The sequence below is a fragment of the Mandrillus leucophaeus genome, unplaced genomic scaffold (assembly GCF_000951045.1).
Source record: "Mandrillus leucophaeus isolate KB7577 unplaced genomic scaffold, Mleu.le_1.0 Scaffold78, whole genome shotgun sequence".
Lineage (NCBI taxonomy): Eukaryota > Metazoa > Chordata > Mammalia > Primates > Cercopithecidae > Mandrillus > Mandrillus leucophaeus.
This window is the reverse complement of record NW_012108474.1, coordinates 1,581,584-1,598,095: the sequence shown is the minus strand read 5'-3', so window position 1 is coordinate 1,598,095 and position 16,512 is coordinate 1,581,584. Positions and strand designations below refer to the sequence as shown.

The window sequence follows — 16,512 nt, the reverse complement described above, 5'->3', positions numbered from 1 at the left end:
CAGGATGGTCTCGATCTCCTGACCTCGTGATCCACCCGTCTCGGCCTCCCAAAGTGCTGGGATTACAGGCTTGAGCCACCGCGCCCGGCCTCTGGATGTTATTTCTAATGAGACAATCCCTCACCTCTGCTCACTGGGTGTTTCTTCTCTGGGTCCGGCGGGCAGCTCAGTGGGGTTGAGGCTGTGAGGCACTACTTTCCGGGAGAACGCACTCAGCACACAGTCTGGGGCTGCGGGAAAGCAAATCCTGCCCAAAGAAGACTCCGCTCTTACGTGGGTCGGGCCGAGTGCAGTGGCTCATACATGTAATCCCAGTGCTCTGGGAGGCCAAGGTGGGAGGATTGCTTGAGCCCGGGGGGTGGAGGCTGCAGTGAGCCGTGGTTGCGTCACTGCACTGCAGCCTGGGGGCAGAGCCAGACCCTGTCTCAGATAAAACAAAGCAAACAAAGTGAAGTGGTTGGGATTTGGATGAGGACTGTGGGCCAGGACAGGGGAGCGCCTACACACTAGACGCCGTCCTGAACGTTGGGCTGCAGCCTCTCTGTGCAGTGGTGGGAGGGGAGCCTGCCCTCCAGTGACCTCGTCTCAGCTTTGGAGGCTCCAGACACGGAGCCGTGACCACTGTGTCCTCGGCTTGCAGGGAGCTGCAGGCTCAGGAAGCCTTGCAGAACGGCCAGCTGGGCGGCGGGGAAGGGGTCCCGGATCTGCAGCCTGGGGTCTTGGCCAGCCAGGCCATGATTGAGAAGATCCTGAGCGAGGACCCCCGGTGGCAAGGTAACTCCACGGCCGCAGCTGAGGGCGGTGAGGGGGGCGGGCACAGCGCAAGAACAGCACAAGAACAGCATGGGTTCTCCATGCTTTTCAGTTTATGTGTAAGGTGATCAGACGGGGAAACTGAGGCTCATGGAGTCCAATACCAACCCCTCCCCCACAGTGGGTGGGTGCTGAGTGGGATTTGGGCCCAGGTGCCTTCCCCACACCTGCTCTGAATCTCGGCAGCAACTGGCATCTCAGTGGGGTCAGCTATTGACCAAGTGGCCGAGGGGGTAGTAGCGCAACTCCCCCGGAACTTGTGGGGCGTCATGTCCCAGAGCCGGGGTGCCCACCAGGATGCCCAGCAGAGCCCCCAGCCCTGCGCCTCTCTGGGGTGGTGCTCTAGACAGCAGCTTTCAAATCCCTGGGCTTGGCTGGAAACGCATGGACCAGAGGGCTGTCCCTCGGGGCTGGGGGACGTGCATTCCTGGCTGGCACACAGACGAGGTTATATGCAGGGGAGAGTTTGATTTGAAAAAAAATGTAGTAAGGCCGGGGGCACTGGCTCATGCCTGTAATCTCATCACTTTGGGAGGCTGAGGTGGGTGGATCACTTGAGGTCAGTAGTTCGAGGCCAGCCTGGCCAACATGGTGAAACCCCATCTCTACTAAAAATACAAAAAATTAGCCGGTTGTGGTGGTGGGCGCCTGTAGTCCCAGCGACTCGGGAGGTTGAGGCTGGAGAATCTCTTGAACCCGAGAGGTAAAGGTTGCAGTGAGCCAAGATCACACCACTGCATTCTAGCGTGGGCGACAGAGACTCTGTCTCAAAAAAAAAAAAAGTGGTAAAATGTACATAATATAAAATGCACCATTTTTGCAGTGTTGTGCAGCTGCCACTTCTCTCTAGTTCCAGAACATTCCATCCCTGCGAAAGGAACCCCCTGCTTGTGAGCACTTCTTCCCCGTCCCCTCAGTGGCCCTGCACCACTGGCCTGCGTCCCAGCTCTGTGAATGTGCCTGTTCTGGACGCTTCGTATGGCAGCAATTTTTTTTTTTTTTTTTTTTGAGACGGAGTCTCTCTGCTGCCCAGGCTGGAGTGCAGTGGTGCGATCTCAGCTCACTGCAAGCTCTGCCTCCCAGGTTCACGTCATTGTCCTGCCTCAGCCTCCTGAGTATCTGGGACTACAGGCAGGCACCACCATCACGCCCAGCTAATTTTTTATTTTTAGTAGAGACAGGGTTTCACCGTGTTGGCCAGGCTGCTCTTGAACTCCTGACCTTGTGATCCACCTACCTCGGCCTCCCAAAGTGCTGGGATTACAGGCGTGAGCCACCACATCCGGCCCAGTGAATGACTTCTAAAACTAGGCTTTATTTTTTAGAGCAGTTTTCGGTTCACAGCAAAACGGAGTAGAAAAATAGATTTCCCAGATGCCCCCTACCCCCTCAGCCTCTCCTGCCATGAACCTCCTGCACTGCGAGGTACGCTTGTTACCAGCAGTGAACCCACATTGAGGTGTGCTTGTCACCCAGAGGCTGTGGTGTGCATGAGGCTCAACGTGCAGCATTTCAGGGTGTGCGTTTCTCTGTTTTTTAGCATATTCACAAAGCTGGGCAACCATCTCCTTTGTCTAGTTGGGGAACGTTTTTATCCCCCATCAAGGAAGCCAAATACCCACAGCAGGACTCCCTCCCACCCCCAGTGGTCTCAGCTCCACTCCGTCTCTGTGGGTTCCCTAGTTCTGGGCGTTTGTTTTCACATAAACAGAATCACACCACGTGGCCTGTGGGCCCGGCTTCCCTCACGGAGCGTGAGTCTTTGAGGTCCGCGGGTGCCGTGGCGCGTGTCTGCGCTGCCCGAGTGCTCCTGCAGCTCCTTCCGTTGGGGGACAGCCGGGTCCTTCCACCTTCGGTCTCCTGGGCCCAGCCTCCAGTCACGCAGCTCAGGCACCATGTGGCCCATTTTTCAGACGCCAACTTCGTGCTGGGTAGCTACAAGACAGAGCAGTGCCCGAAGCCACCGCGCCTGTGTCGCCAGGGCTACGCGTGCCCGCACTACCACAACAGCCGGGACAGGCGGCGCAACCCCCGGCGGTTCCAGTACAGGTGAGCCTGCGGGACCGTGCTCAGAGGACCCCGGCTGGTGGGCGTCCTTCCTGGCCCGTGGCCCTCACTGCCCACCCCGGGTTCTCATGGGAGGGCTGCCCTTGTGGCACCATCATCCCCGGGAGGGGAGGGCATCTCCAAGCACAGTGGCTGTGGGAGGCGTCATGGAGGCCCACGTGTCTGTCCCGGGGACGGGCCTCCCCACCCGTGCTCAGTGGCTCCCATGCAGTCCCCTACCGGGGCCCCTCTGCCAGGCAAGGGGTCGGAGCACTGCAGGAGGGACCCCCGTGTGCCCCACCTGTGCCTCTGGTCGCAGCCATGCTCTCCGGGCTGTGGGCCGCGTGCTGTCTCCTCGCCTGAGCCCCAGGCACTCTGACGTTTTGTCACCTGGGATCGACCTCGTCTTCACAGCTGGCAGCTGGGACACCGGGTCCTTAGGCTGAGTCCCACGGCCAACAACCCAAGGGTCGCCCTGCCCGGGGTGCACAGAGGACCTTCCTCCACTGCCTGAGCCCCAACCGTCCCTGCGTCTGGCTCGTGGGTTTGGCGCCTTGCAGCCTGCTTGCCTCTGAAGCCCCTTTCTCCTCCTTGCCCCAGCCCGGCCTTCTGGTTGTGCCTGGCCTGGCCTGCCTGCTGTCTGCAATTTGCACCTGAGACGGGGGTGGGGGGTACAGACCCCACAGGGTGTGTAGATGACTGGACCATGGCCTTGGCCTCCCTGAGGCCCTGTCTGTGTCCAACTCTTCCTTTGAGCAGAGAGCCACCCTCTCCTCTTCTGAATGACCTGGTGCTGGCTCATGTGCCCTGGAGGGCGCCTGTGTCCCCATGGGAAGGACCCCTGTCCTTGTTTTGCCACATTCCGTCTCCCTCTGAGCAGCGTTCAGGTTGAGGGACCTGAACGACTGTAGAACAAACCACAAATTAGTCTCTAGGTTTTTGTCATCGCCCGTCATGGAAAGAAAAGAAAAATTCTTTTCTTCAACAGGCACTTATGTTTTCCATAAATCCAAGCCAGTTACAAAAAAGCTGCTAGAAATTCCACGAAGAGTAGAGGATTTTGTTTTTTATGAGACACAGTCTCTGTGGCCCAGGCTGGAGTGCGGTGGTGCATTTCAGCTCACTGCAGTAGGAACATAGGTAATTTGAAATTGGTGAGGATTTTTAAATCGTGGGATCAGAACTCTCACTTGCACGTTATAGAAGGTTGACGAGACAGCCCCGTGCTGTCTGGGTGCCCAGCCTCACTGCCCCCAGGAAGTTCGGCTGCATCTCCCCTGTGTTCTCCACGTCCGTGAGGGTGGCTCTGACTCAGACTCAAGTTAAATTCCGTGAAGAACCGCCCTGGGGCTCCTGACCCCATCCTGGCACTGGCCGGGCCTGCGTGTCCGTGAGCGCGGAGTTGGGTTGCCGGTCACTCCAGGGCCCTAGGCCTGAGGCCCTCCTGGTGGGAGGCAGACACCTCTGGGCACACGGGGACAGCCATGTCCTCCGTGTCCCCCTGACACCTCCTCATCTCCACACCCTGCCCCAGCGTGAAGCACGGGGATGAGTGGGGCGAGCCAAGTCCTCCGTGTCCCCTGACACCTCCTCATCCCCAGGTCCATGCCCTGCCCCAGCGTGAAGCACGGGGATGAGTTGGGGGAGCCATGTCCTCCGTGACCCCCTGACACCTCCTCATCCCCAGGTCCATGCCCTGCACCAGCGTGAAGCATGGGGATGAGTTGGGGGAGCCAAGTCCTCCGTGTCTCCCTCACACCTCCTCATCCCCAGGTCCACGCCCTGCCCCAGCGTGAAGCACGGGGATGAGTGGGGGGAGCCCGCACGCTGCGACGGCGGTGACGGCTGCCAGTATTGCCACTCCCGCACAGAGCAGCAGTTCCATCCCGAGGTACGTCCCTCCGGCCCCCCAGGTGCAGGGATTGCTGCAAGGCCCCGAGAAGCCGAGGGTTTCACAGCGTGGCTCATCACACAGAAAGAACAGTGATTAACCTTGGCTGAGGGCTGGCGCGGGGCGGGAAGCCTGGGGGCACGTGAGGGCTGTACCTGCTTTCTGTCTTGCTTGCTGGCCTTCAGGCTGCGTCAGCCGGCGAGTCTCCGCTTGGCCTGCAACAGAAAAGAATCGTGGGAAAAAAGCAGGGAGAAAATGTCAATTAAAAACATACATATTCAGGGCCGGGCGCAGTAGCTCACGCCTGTAATCCCAGCACTTTGGGAGGCCGAGGCGGGCAGATCACTAGGTCAGGAGATCGAGACCATCCTGGCGAAACCCTGTCTCTACTAAAAATACAAAAAAATTAGCCGGGTGTGGTGGCGGATGCCTATAGTCCCAGCTACTCAGGAGGCTGAGGCAGGAGAATGGCGTGAACTTGGGAGGCGGAGCTTACAGTGAGCCGAGATCATGCCACTATACTCCAGCCTGGGTCACAGAGCGAGACCCAGCCTCAAGAAAAAAGAAAAAAAAAAAATATATATATATATATAAATATATACACAGGCCGGGCACGGTGGATCACACCGTAATCCCAGCACTTTGGTAGGCTGAGGCGGGCAAATCACTTGAGGTCAGAGGTTTGAAACCAGCCTGGTCAACATGTCTCCACTAAAAATACAAAAATTCGCTGGGTGTAAGTGGTGTGCGCCTGTAATCCCAGCTATTCTGGAGGCTGAGGTGCGAGGATCACTTGAACCCAGGAGGCAGAGGTTGCAGTGAGCCGAGATTGCGCCACTGCACTCCAGCCTGGGGGACAGAGCAAGACTCTGTCTAAAAAACGTGAAAACCTCAGCCAAGGGGGAGGCGCGCAGGGACTGGGAGGGACCAGTCGCTGCTTCCTGTCTTTTCTTGACGCATGTCGTCACGGACGCGCATCATGCCTTTTGGGTGTCGGTGACCACACACTCAGCAGTGCCACCAGGGGCCTGTCGGGAATCCGGCGTCCGGAGCCTTTTCTGTGTTCAGTCACACAGGCCTGGCTGCAGACCCCAGTCTCTAGTACCCCGCCGAGTGGAGCTGGCACCACATGGGTCACAGCCGCCTCGTAAATCCTGAGTGACATAAACCCTCCCACCTGGGCCCTGCCCCAGGCGAACAAGAACTCTTCCCAGGCAGGAAGTTCCTGGGGCTGAAGGGGGCAGCCTGAGCTGGAGCCAGGCCTGTGCCTCCACTAGAAGGTGCAGGGTATGGATGGTCCACCCAGCTGTGTAGTTGCCAAGGGATCATACTCAGATTTGTATTTAAAACGAACAGGCCAGGCACAGTGGCTCACACCTGTCATTCCAGCACTTTGGGAGGCCGAGGCAGGCGGATCACTTGAGGTCAGGAGTTTGAGACCAGCCTGGCCAACATGGTGAACCCCTGTCTCTACTAAAAATACAAAAATTAGCTGGAGATGGTGGTGTGCCCCTGTAATCCCAGCTACTCGGGAGGCTGAGGCAGGAGAATCACTTGAATCCAGGAGGCAGAGGTTGCAGTAAGCCAAGATGGCACCATTGTACTCCAGCCTGGGTGACAGAGCCAGACTCCTTCCCCCCCAAAAAAAAAATGAACAGGCCGGGCACGGTGGTTCATGCTTGTAATCCCAGCACTTTGGGGGACTGAGGTGGACAGATCACCTGAGGTCAGGAGTTTGAAACCAGCCTGGCCAATTTGGTGAAACCCTATCTCTACTAAAACTAGAAAAAATTAGCCAGGCGGCCGGGCGCGGTGGCTCACGCCTGTAATCGCAGCACTTTGGGAGGCCGAGGCAGGTGGATCACGAGGTCAGGAGATCGAGACCATCCTGGCTAACACGATGAAACCCCCTCTCTAATAAAAATACAAAAAATTAGCCAGGCGTGGTGGCGGGCGCCTGTAGCCCCAGCTACTCGGGAAGCTGAGGCAGGAGAATGGCGTGAACCCGGGAGGCGGAGCTTGCAGTGAGCCGAGATCACGCCACTGTTCTCCAGCCTGGGGGACAGAACCAGACTCTGTCTCAAAAAAAAAAAAAAATTAGCCAGACATTGTGGCACGTGATTGTAATCCCGGCTACTTGGGAGGCTGAGGCAGGAGAATCACTTGAACTCGGGAGACGGACGTTGCATTGAGTTGAGATCACGCCACTGCACTCCAGCCTGGGCAACAGAGCGAGACTCTCTCAAAAAACAAACAAAATGAACGAGCGAACGAGCCCCCACAGGTGCCTCGTGGTGGGAGAGCCGTGGGGTGGGGCCAGGCTGGAGGGCAGGAGAGAGGCGTCCTGCTGGGACCCAGGCAGGTGTGGGCACTGGGGGCCAGGTGTGCCAGTTGCTGTGTCCTTCCCGGAGAGCTGCGGAGCAGGAGGGGCTGGGCCAGGCCCTCTGAAGGCGGACTGGGGGCTTCCAGGCCGGTCTGTCCCTTGCTGGGTCTTAAGCGTTGTTGACCCATGAGAGGGGCTGTCACCCTAGGTGAAGTGTCAGTGGGTCTGGTCAGGGAACAGAGACACGCGCTTCTTTTAATAGGCGTTTATTAGGCACCTGCTGCATACCAGACTGAATTTGGTGCATCTTTCAGAGAAGATCAGCAGGGAAATGACCTTGCCCGTGACTGGAGGGCAGGTGCTGTGGGAAGGGCCCACAGGTGTGCCTATTCCCTGTGGGGCGGCTGTGCAGAGAGGAGGGATGTGGGGACCAAGGGCATACAGTGGAGGAGGGCAGGGCCCACACCCCCCTTCTCAGGGTTGTCTTGTTATGACTTAGAGCTTCATCCTCTACCTTGGGATGATGCCAGCTGTGATCTTTCCACAGGATCCCATATCCAATCAAGCGTCTTCATTTCATTTTTCCCCCCAGATCTACAAATCTACGAAATGCAATGACATGCGCCAAACCGGGTACTGCCCTCGCGGCCCCTTCTGCGCCTTTGCACACATTGAGAGTGAGTGACCGTCCCTGTGGCAGCTTCACCTGAGCAGGTTCTGCGGCTCTGCAGGCCCTCACTGGAGTTACTGATGACCCGGAGCTGGCCACGAGGGCCTGGAAGACGGGCGGGAGCTCAGCACTGTGGTTGGGGGTGGGGGGTCCCTGACATGCCCCTGGAGGCTCCCTGGGGTGTTTGTGCCACGTGAGGCTGGGTTCCCTCCATGCTGGCGTGGGCCAGGCCAGGTGGCACCTGCAGGGACCCTGTCTCCAGGCATGATGGGGCCCCGAGCGTGGAGGCTGAGTCCTGGTGTGGGCCGGCTGGCGCTTCCACCTGCCTCCTGGGCATCCAAGCTGGGTCCTTCTACCCCCGCTGCCTGGGCCTTGCCCTGAGACTGCCATCTTGCTGGGCGCCCACCCAGGAGCAGCACCACCCTTGTGGAGAGAGGGGTCTGCCCACCCCAGCTCCGCCGGGGAGACAGCAGAGACCCTCGCGCAAGGGTGGCTCGGGCCGAGCCCTTGCTTTCCAGAGCCGTCCGCTGTCCAGAGGATGAGGGCTTAGCTTTGGCGATCGCGTGGTCCCTAATAAGTTCCCAGCAGCAGAAACAAGCCCCGGTGGGCACCCGCGGCCGCCTCCTCGCAGCTGGGGTTTGGGCTCCGGGTTTTCTGCGCGTGGTCGCAAGCTCCAGTTTCCCTTTGTTTTTGATTTTAGTAGGGAGGGCAGCTCGTGTTCACATTTTAAACATTGCTTTTCGTGGTAAAAACATGAAACACTGGTCTAAGGCCTGAGGGTCCCGTTGCCCTGAGCGTCCCCTGTCATTGCCCGGCCGTCCTCTGCTGCACCCCTGAGGGATGATTGTGACAAGGCCGTGCACACTTGGCCCTGACATGTGGTGCAGAGACTGCGTGTTCCTGTCACCCACCAGTGGCCCTCAGAGCCTGCTGCTCCCCTGTCCTTGCAGAGAGCCTGGGGATGGTGAATGACTGGGGCTGCCGCGACCTCCATCTCACGAGTCCTGCCTCCACGGGCAGCGGCCAGCCGGGAAACGTAAGTGAACGGTGTTCCCGGGACAATACCAAGTGTCCTTTGGTTTAATTGAACTGTTAGGGATGTGGATGGATATGAGTTTTCAGCAGTGTGGTCGCAGGCAGTCTGTGGAGTTTGTGGCTCTTGTAGAAGAGTCTAGAAAATCCTTGCCACTAGGCCGGGGGCGGTGGCTCATGCCTGTCATCCCAGCACTTTGGGAGGCTGAGGCGGGTGGATCACCTGAGGTCAGGAGTTCGAGACCAGCCTGGCCAACATGGGGAAACCCTGTCTATCCTAAAAATACAAAAATTAACTGGGTGTGGTGGTGGATGCCTGTAATCCCAGCTACTCAGGAGGCTGAGGCAGGAGAATTGCTTGAACCCAGGAGACGGAGGTTGTGGTGAGCTGAGATCCCGCCAGTTCACTCCAGTCTGGTGACAGAGCGAGACTCTTTCAAAAAAAAGAGGGGGGAAGGGGGGTTGGGCTCCTAGGAAGGTAAGGCTCTGGGGGAGGCTGGCGGAAGATAAGAGTAACTTCAGTGAGGGTGGTTACGCAGCCTCTCCTGGTGTGGAGAGGGGAGAGGGCACCTTCACAGGGAATTCACGCCCGGCTTCGAGGCAGGAAGGGAGCGGAGAGCGGTTCCTGCGTCTGCTGTTTCTCAGCTGCTTTCAACTCGAAATAATCTTTTTCCCAGAGAGTGGCATGTTGTGGGGTGGGACGCTCTGACCCCTCGTGTGTGTCTTAGAGCTTCACGTGAGCCTCTGCCTTAGGCCCATGGCTCGGTCTGGGGTTTGACGCTGTGGTTGGTTCGGGGAGTCTAGAGCTGGCACCTGCCTTCACACAGACCAACCCAAGGTCAGAGAGCCACGTTTAAATGTAAGAAATGGAACTCAGGGCCGGGCGCGGTGGTTCATGCCTGTAATTCCAGCACGTTGGGAGGCCAAGGCGGGTGGATCACCTGAGGTCAGGAGTTTGAGACCAGCCAGGCCAACATGGTGAAACCACCATCTCTAAAAAAATACAAAAGTTAGCCAGGTGTGGTGGTGCGCGCCTGCGGTCCCAGCTACTCCAGAGGCTGAGGCAGGAGAATCGCTTGAACCCAGTAGGAGGGGGTTACAGTGAGCTGAGATTGCGCCACTGCACTCCAGCCTGGACGACAGAGGGAGACTGTCTCCGGGAAAAAAAAAGAAAAGAAAAGAAAAGAAATGGAACTTAGGAGAACCGACAGGGAGCCAGCAGATTCAGACGTCTCTTCTGTTTCATGAAACCTTCAAGATTTGGCATCCTTGGCCAATTGCAGTGGCTCACGCCTGTAAACCAAGTACTTTAGGAGGCTGAGGTGGGACAATCGCTTGAGGTCAGGAGTTCAAGACCAGCCTGGGCAACAAAACGAGACCCTGTCTCTACAGAAAGCTTTGAAAAATTAACTGGGTCCACTGGCAAATGCCTGTGCTTCCAGCTTCTTGGCAGGCTGAGACAGGAGGATTGCTTTAGCCAGGAAGGTCACACCACCGTGCTCCAGCCTGGGAGACAGTGAAATCCTGTCTCAAAAAAGAAAAAAACATTTGTCTAAATTCTGAGCAGAGCTTACATCTGTGCGCGCGCGCGTGTGTGTGTGTATACATATATATGTGTGTGTGTATATATATATGTATTGCATATATTTATACAATATATACATATGCGTGTGTGTGTTTTTTTTTTTTTTTTTTTTTTTTTGGAGACGGAGTCTCACTTTATCACCCAGGCTGGAGTGCAGTGGTACGACCTTGGCTCACTGCAGCCTCTACCTCCCGGGTTCAAGCAATTCCCTTTTTTTTTAATTTTTAATTTTATTTTTTGAGACGGAGTTTCACTCTTGTTGCCCAGGCTGGAGTGCAATGGTGCCATCTCGGCTCACTGTAACCTCCACCTCCTGGGTTCAAGTGATTCTTTTGCCTCCGCTTCTCGAGTAGCTGAAACTACAGGCATGTGCTACTGTGCCTGGCTATTTTTGGTATTTTTAGTAGAGACAGGTTTTCATTGGCCAGGCTGGTCTCAAACTCCTGACCTCAGATGATCTACCCGCCTCAGCCTCCCAAAGTGCTGCCACTGTGCCCAGCCTGAATATGTATATTTTAAATTCACATTTCCTCTCTGCTTTTTCCTCACATGACTCTTTTTTAAGCTGCAGGCCAAGCGGAGAGACTCGCCGGCCGAGGGCGGCCCGAAGGGCAGTGAGCAGGACAGCAAGCAGGTACAGGCCCCAAGGCTCCCCGCGGCCCTCGTGCCTGCTGGTGCGACATTGCGTTAGGGCTGCGCTCATGCATCCTTGGTCCCTCCCACTCTGGGCTCACAAAGCCGTCTGGTTAACATGTGCTTGTGACAGAATTAGCTCTCCCCTGGTACCCCCGTGTTTGTCTGTTTGGAACATTCGTGTTATACCTTGGAAACAACAAAGCCAAAACCTCCTGCCGTTTTCTGCTCAGGGAAATAAGAGGGGCCCTTTGGAGCCCATCTGTGTTACTTTCCTTGGGCTACGAGGGAAGGATGCAGATGGGGCCATTTAAACAGCAGAACTTGCCTGGTGCGGTGGCTCACACCTGTAATCCAAGCACTTTGAGAGGCCAAGGAGGGCGGATCACGAGGTCAGGAGTTCGGGACCAGCCTGGCCAACATAGTGAAACCCCATCTCTACTAAAAATGCAAAATATTAGCCAGGCATGGTGGCACGTGCCTGTAGTCCCGGCTACTCAGGAAACTGAGGCAGGAGAATCGCTTGAAGCCGGGAGGTGGATGTTGTAGTGAACCAAGATCATGCCACTGTGCTCCAGCCTGGGTGACACAGAACGAGACTCCATCTCTAAATAAATGAATGAATGAGGGAGTTTTGGTTGGGCATAGTAGCTCACACCTGTGGTTCCAGCACTTTGGGAGGCTGAGGCAGGAGAATTGCTTGAGCCCAGGAGTTGGAGGTTGCAGTGAGTCAAGCACTCCAGCCTGGGTGAGAGTGAGGCCCTATCTCAAACCAAACCAAAACCACACCCCAAGCAGCAGCACCCAATTCTCTCTCAGTTCTGGGGGCTGAGACTCCTGAGTCCCCCTAGGTGCAGATGCTGCCTCCTCCGTATCCTCTGGGTCACTCCTCTGTGTGTGGGCATCCCGGGGTCTCTTCATGGGGATAGTGGCTGCGTAGGGCCCTGCCCCAACACCTCATTTCATTGTTTTTTAGTTTCTTGAATTTTTTGAGACAGGGTCTGGCTCTGTCACCCAGGTGGGGTGCGGCGGCCCAGTCCAGCTCACTGCAGCCCGGGACTCCCAGGCTTGAAGCAGTCCTCCCACCTCAGCCTCCTGAGTCGCTGGGACCCCAGGCCCACACCACCAGGCTTGGCCAATTTTTGTATTTTTTTAGAAATGGGGTCTTATTGTGTTGCACAGGATGGTCTTGAACTCCTGGGCTCAAGCAGTCCTTCTCTGGCGTCCCAAAGTGTTGGGATGACAGGTGTGAGCCTCCACGCCTGGCCTAAGAACTCATCTCACCTTAATTACTCCTCACAGGCCTATCTCCAAATTTAGTCACGCCGGGGGTCACGGCTTCCATGTAGGAATTTGGGGGGGACACGTTTGGTCCATAACAGACACTGTGCTGACTGAAACGAGCCAGGTACTGAAAGGCAGATCCTGTGTGATTCCACCCGCAGGAGGCCGCCAGCGGAGCCACATTCACAGACAGCGGGTAGCACGGTGGGTGCGCGGCCGGGGCGGGGGAGGGAGCTGGTGTTCCTGGGGTCAGAGCTTCCGGCTGGGAGATGAGGCGTTCTGGGGATGGGTGCGGTGATGGCTGCACAGCGGCGTGGATGGAATTCATGCCACGGACTACTCCGACCCGTGACCACTGTAGTAAATGTTATATGTCACCGTAATACAGAGAAGAAAAACAGGCAGGCAGTGCCGGTGTTAGCGGAGGTGCGGCGTCCTCACGAGGTGGACGGTGCCGGTGTTAGCGGAGGTGCGGCGTCCCCACGGCGTCCTCACGAGGTGGACGGTGCCCGTGTTAGCGGAGGTGCGGCATCCCCACGGCGTCCTCACGAGGTGGGCGGTGCCCGTGTTAGTGGAGGTGCGGCGTCCCCACGGGGCTCTTGTCTGACGCCTCTCACCATGCCCAGCCCTCCTGTGGATGGGCCCCCATACCAGGCCCGTCGTCTGTGGCCACTGTACCTTGGGGAACAAGGACTGACCTGGATGTTGATGATTTCAGGTGATCGTTTGGGCTGAAGTCACAGTGTGCACATCACCCCGGCCAGCTCCCGGGCAGGGTCAGCACGGGGTCTGGGAGTCACTCAGCGCTGAGGCTTCCTCTCCCATCCCTCTTGGTTTATGGCCTCCAGTAGGCTGGGGAAGGCCCCCAGGGTGGAGTCTCTCCTGCAGACACCCAGGAAGGAGGCGGCCTTGGCTTCTCAGGCTGCTGCACTCACCCTGGGCCGGGCAGTGCTTTGGGAGCCTGAGGCCGCCTCCTAGCTGAGGGTCAGCCTGTGCCCAGCCCTCAGACAGCGCTGCTTTGGGGGCAAATGTGGCACCTGCACTGTGGTGTCTCCCGGCTTTCTGCGTTCTTGGGCTCTGTGCAGACACAGGTGCGGGGCACAGGTTCCCTGTCTGACCCAGGGCAGGGCAGGCCTGCTCTGCAAACCCCAGCATTGTCCATGGCTTCTTGGTGGGCCCGGGCCCTTCCAGGCAATAGTCCCTAGGCTCTCCCTTATTTGGGAGGTGGCCTCTGGGCCTGGGTGATGCTCTGGAGTTGGTTTCAGGCAAGGACTGAGATGCCTACAGGGGTCATGGAGCTGGGAGGACATCCACAGGGGTGACTGTGATGCGGGCGGTGGCCTCTTGGCTACTGGTGGGTCAGGACATGGTGGACGTCAGCCTGGCGGAGCAGGGGCAGCTTGTGTGTAGGGACTGTGCCCCAGAGCACGGACCCAGGCAGACCCTGAGACACAGGGTGGGCTGCCAAGAGATGGGACAAGGAGGGGGTGGGGGAGGGCTTCTGCGGGCCGTGCAGCTGTGCAGTGCCCACATCCCCGGAGGGCAGTGCATTGCCGTCCCTGAGCTTTTGGTTCTGAGTCACAACTGCTGGATGCAGTGAGCTCGGCAGACTGCCCCACGTCACTCATCCCTTGCTGGTGCCCGCCTCCTCGGTCCCGCAGCCCGGGTGGCCCTGTCCTTTGCTGGTAGAGAAGGTCGGTCCCCTCCCTGATCCAAGCTGTCAGGGAACAAGGAGCTCCCAGGTGTCTGCGTCGCTCCTGGATGTCGGGTCACCGGAACGTCTGTTGGGAGGTCCTTCTCAGCCTTCCTGGGGCCACATCGAGGCTCTGGAGCAGAGATAGGAAGCGCCAGGGGTAGGGGGCGGGTTGCCACTGAGATGGCACCAGGTCTCGAATCACCCACCGTGTTTCTGGGCTGCTTGCTAGAGAACGTGAGGCTTCCAGCAACCCTGTCACCAGGCTCACCATGGGGGATTGATGGGGGGTGACGGCAGCGCCATGCATGGCTGGGAGGGTCCCTGGCGTTGCATGACTGGGTGGGTCTGTGGTGTTGGGTGCAGGAGTTACCGCCGTCCCTGATGCTGACGGGGTGGACTGTGGTTCCTTTTTTCATGGCTTGAGGGAAAGTGGTCTCCGGGCCAGGGAGGGGAAGTGGATTATGGACGAGGGGGCAGGCCCCATCTTGCACCTGCGCGGGGAGCTCTGGCGGCTGTCTCCAGAGTTTGCAGCTGGAGGAGACTGTTTTCAGAGTCAGTCACGGGGGCTCTGTGCACCTCCTGTGCCGTGGGCTGAGGGGCAAATCCGTTATCCAGAAGGAAGCCAGTGCAGGCAGCAGGACCGCAAGGCCACAGAAGCCTGGAGCCGGGTGCGTTCTTGAGGACTAGTCAGTGCCTGATTTCTGACCCTTAGGAAATGCATGTTAAAATTTCTTCGTTATGGACAGTTTTACTTAAGCAGACGAACTAGTAGAATCATACCCCCCAAGGTTAACTTTTCCTGCATTACTTTTCAGCAAAACCCAAATATATCATTTCAACTGTAATATATTTCAGTATGCAATTCATTTTTTTTTTGAGAAACAGAGTCTCTCTGTTGCCCGGGCTGCAGTGCAGTGCTGCGATCTTGGCTCACCGCAGCCTCTGCCTCCTGGGTTCAAGCGATTCTCCTGCCTCAGCCTCCCGAGTAGCTGGGACCATAGGTGCCTGCCACAATGCCTGGCTAATTTTTTGTATTTTTAGTAGAGACGGGGTTTCTCCATATTGAGCAGCCTGGTCTCGAACTCCTGATCTCAGGTGATCCGCCCACCTTGGCCTCCCAAAGTGCTGGGATTACAGGTGTGAGCCACCGCGCCCGGCCCTGGCTAATTTTTTTGTATTTTTAGTACAGACAGCGTTTCACCACGTTGGCCAGGCTGGTCTCGAATTCCTGACCTCCAGTAATCCGCCCACCTCGGCCCACCTCGGCCTCCCAAAGTGCGGGGATTACAGACATGAGCCACCGTGCCTGGCCAGAAACTCATTCTAATCCAGCTTTTGATGCTCGATTTTGCAGTGACCTCGTAGGTGGCTCTGGGTCATTTGTATCGGGTGTTTTCTTGTGTGCAGCGCCCTGCCCGTTACTGGGTTTTATTCAGCACTGCTCTGTGTGCTTGCTCTTTTTCTTTTGATCTATTATCCACCAAATACAGATGATGTGAGTTGCCCCGTGTTTTACTTTCCCTGGTGATGAGGTCACAGGACCACGCTATGGATGTTTTAGAAGTGATGCTGGGTCTCTTTTTAAGTCCCTGGGAGGACATTTCTCTGGGGGCCCCCAAAGGTGCTCAGGAGCCAGTCCTGGGTGAGAGCTGGGGTGGGGGCACCCAGGAGGTGTGCCCCTTGGGCTGGCAGGCCCCTGGCCTCTGACACATCTTTCTGCACCTGCCGGATTGATTTTTACTGGCAAATGTCTACTCCTGAAACATTTTCTGCAGAAAAGCTCACGAGGCACTTCCCAGAGGGGTCTGTGCCTTTCCCAAGTGCACCATAGCCCGCTGCCCTGCCTGTCCTGGTGTTTCTCCTCAGCGCGGTCAGAGTCCCTCCGGGTCTGGGAAACTCTCCCCGGGCCTCGCCAGGGCGTGGAAGTCGGCCGCTGTCCCGTGGTGGTTTCTGCAGGGTGCTGACGTGGCGCTGCCTCCTCCACGCAGGGGGCATGTGCTGACGGTGTTTGTGTCTTTGAACAGAACCACCTGGCCGTGTTTGCAGCCGTCCACCCACCAGCCCCCAGCGTGAGCTCCAGCGTGGCGTCCAGCCTGGCGTCCAGCGCCGGCTCCGGCAGCTCCTCCCCCACTGCGCTGCCCGCGCCCCCCACCCGCGTCCTCCCGCTCAGCCCCGCTGGCGGCACCGTGGAGGCCGTCCTCGGTAAGTCCGGCACCATCCTCCTTTCTCCCTGACCTCCTTCTGTCCTCGTGCTGTAGCTTTTCAGGAACAGCGTTTCTATTTCAGGACATGTTACAGAATCGTCATTTTTGTAAAGAAGCCAGACATGTGTTTTCGGTCTTTTGTCACTTTGGTTGTGTTGCACATGGGGTTGTGAAAACAAGCCCTGGCTCAGAGAGGCTCCCGGTCTGGGTGCCACGGGCGCTGGGGACGAGGAGCCTCCCGGGAGCCAGGCAGAGTGTGCGCCGCCCGGCCCAGGGACTGAGAACAGGGAGGTTGCCAACAGATGATAGGAGGCGTGGGAGTTGGCTGCCTGTGC

General features: G+C 57.6%; 1 protein-coding gene across 1 annotated transcript in view; it reads left to right on the top strand.

Moving 5' to 3' along the window:
* The window catches only part of UNKL (unkempt family zinc finger-like), a 68,162-nt gene that overhangs the window by 16,538 nt on the left and 35,112 nt on the right, over nt 1-16,512 (top strand). Inside the window, exons 3-9 of the mRNA XM_011967027.1 lie at nt 641-774; nt 2,727-2,862; nt 4,633-4,750; nt 7,666-7,750; nt 8,694-8,779; nt 10,932-10,994; nt 15,998-16,175. Coding sequence (XP_011822417.1) covers nt 641-774; nt 2,727-2,862; nt 4,633-4,750; nt 7,666-7,750; nt 8,694-8,779; nt 10,932-10,994; nt 15,998-16,175 — 800 coding nt within the window. The remainder of the gene's footprint in view (nt 1-640; nt 775-2,726; nt 2,863-4,632; nt 4,751-7,665; nt 7,751-8,693; nt 8,780-10,931; nt 10,995-15,997; nt 16,176-16,512) is intronic.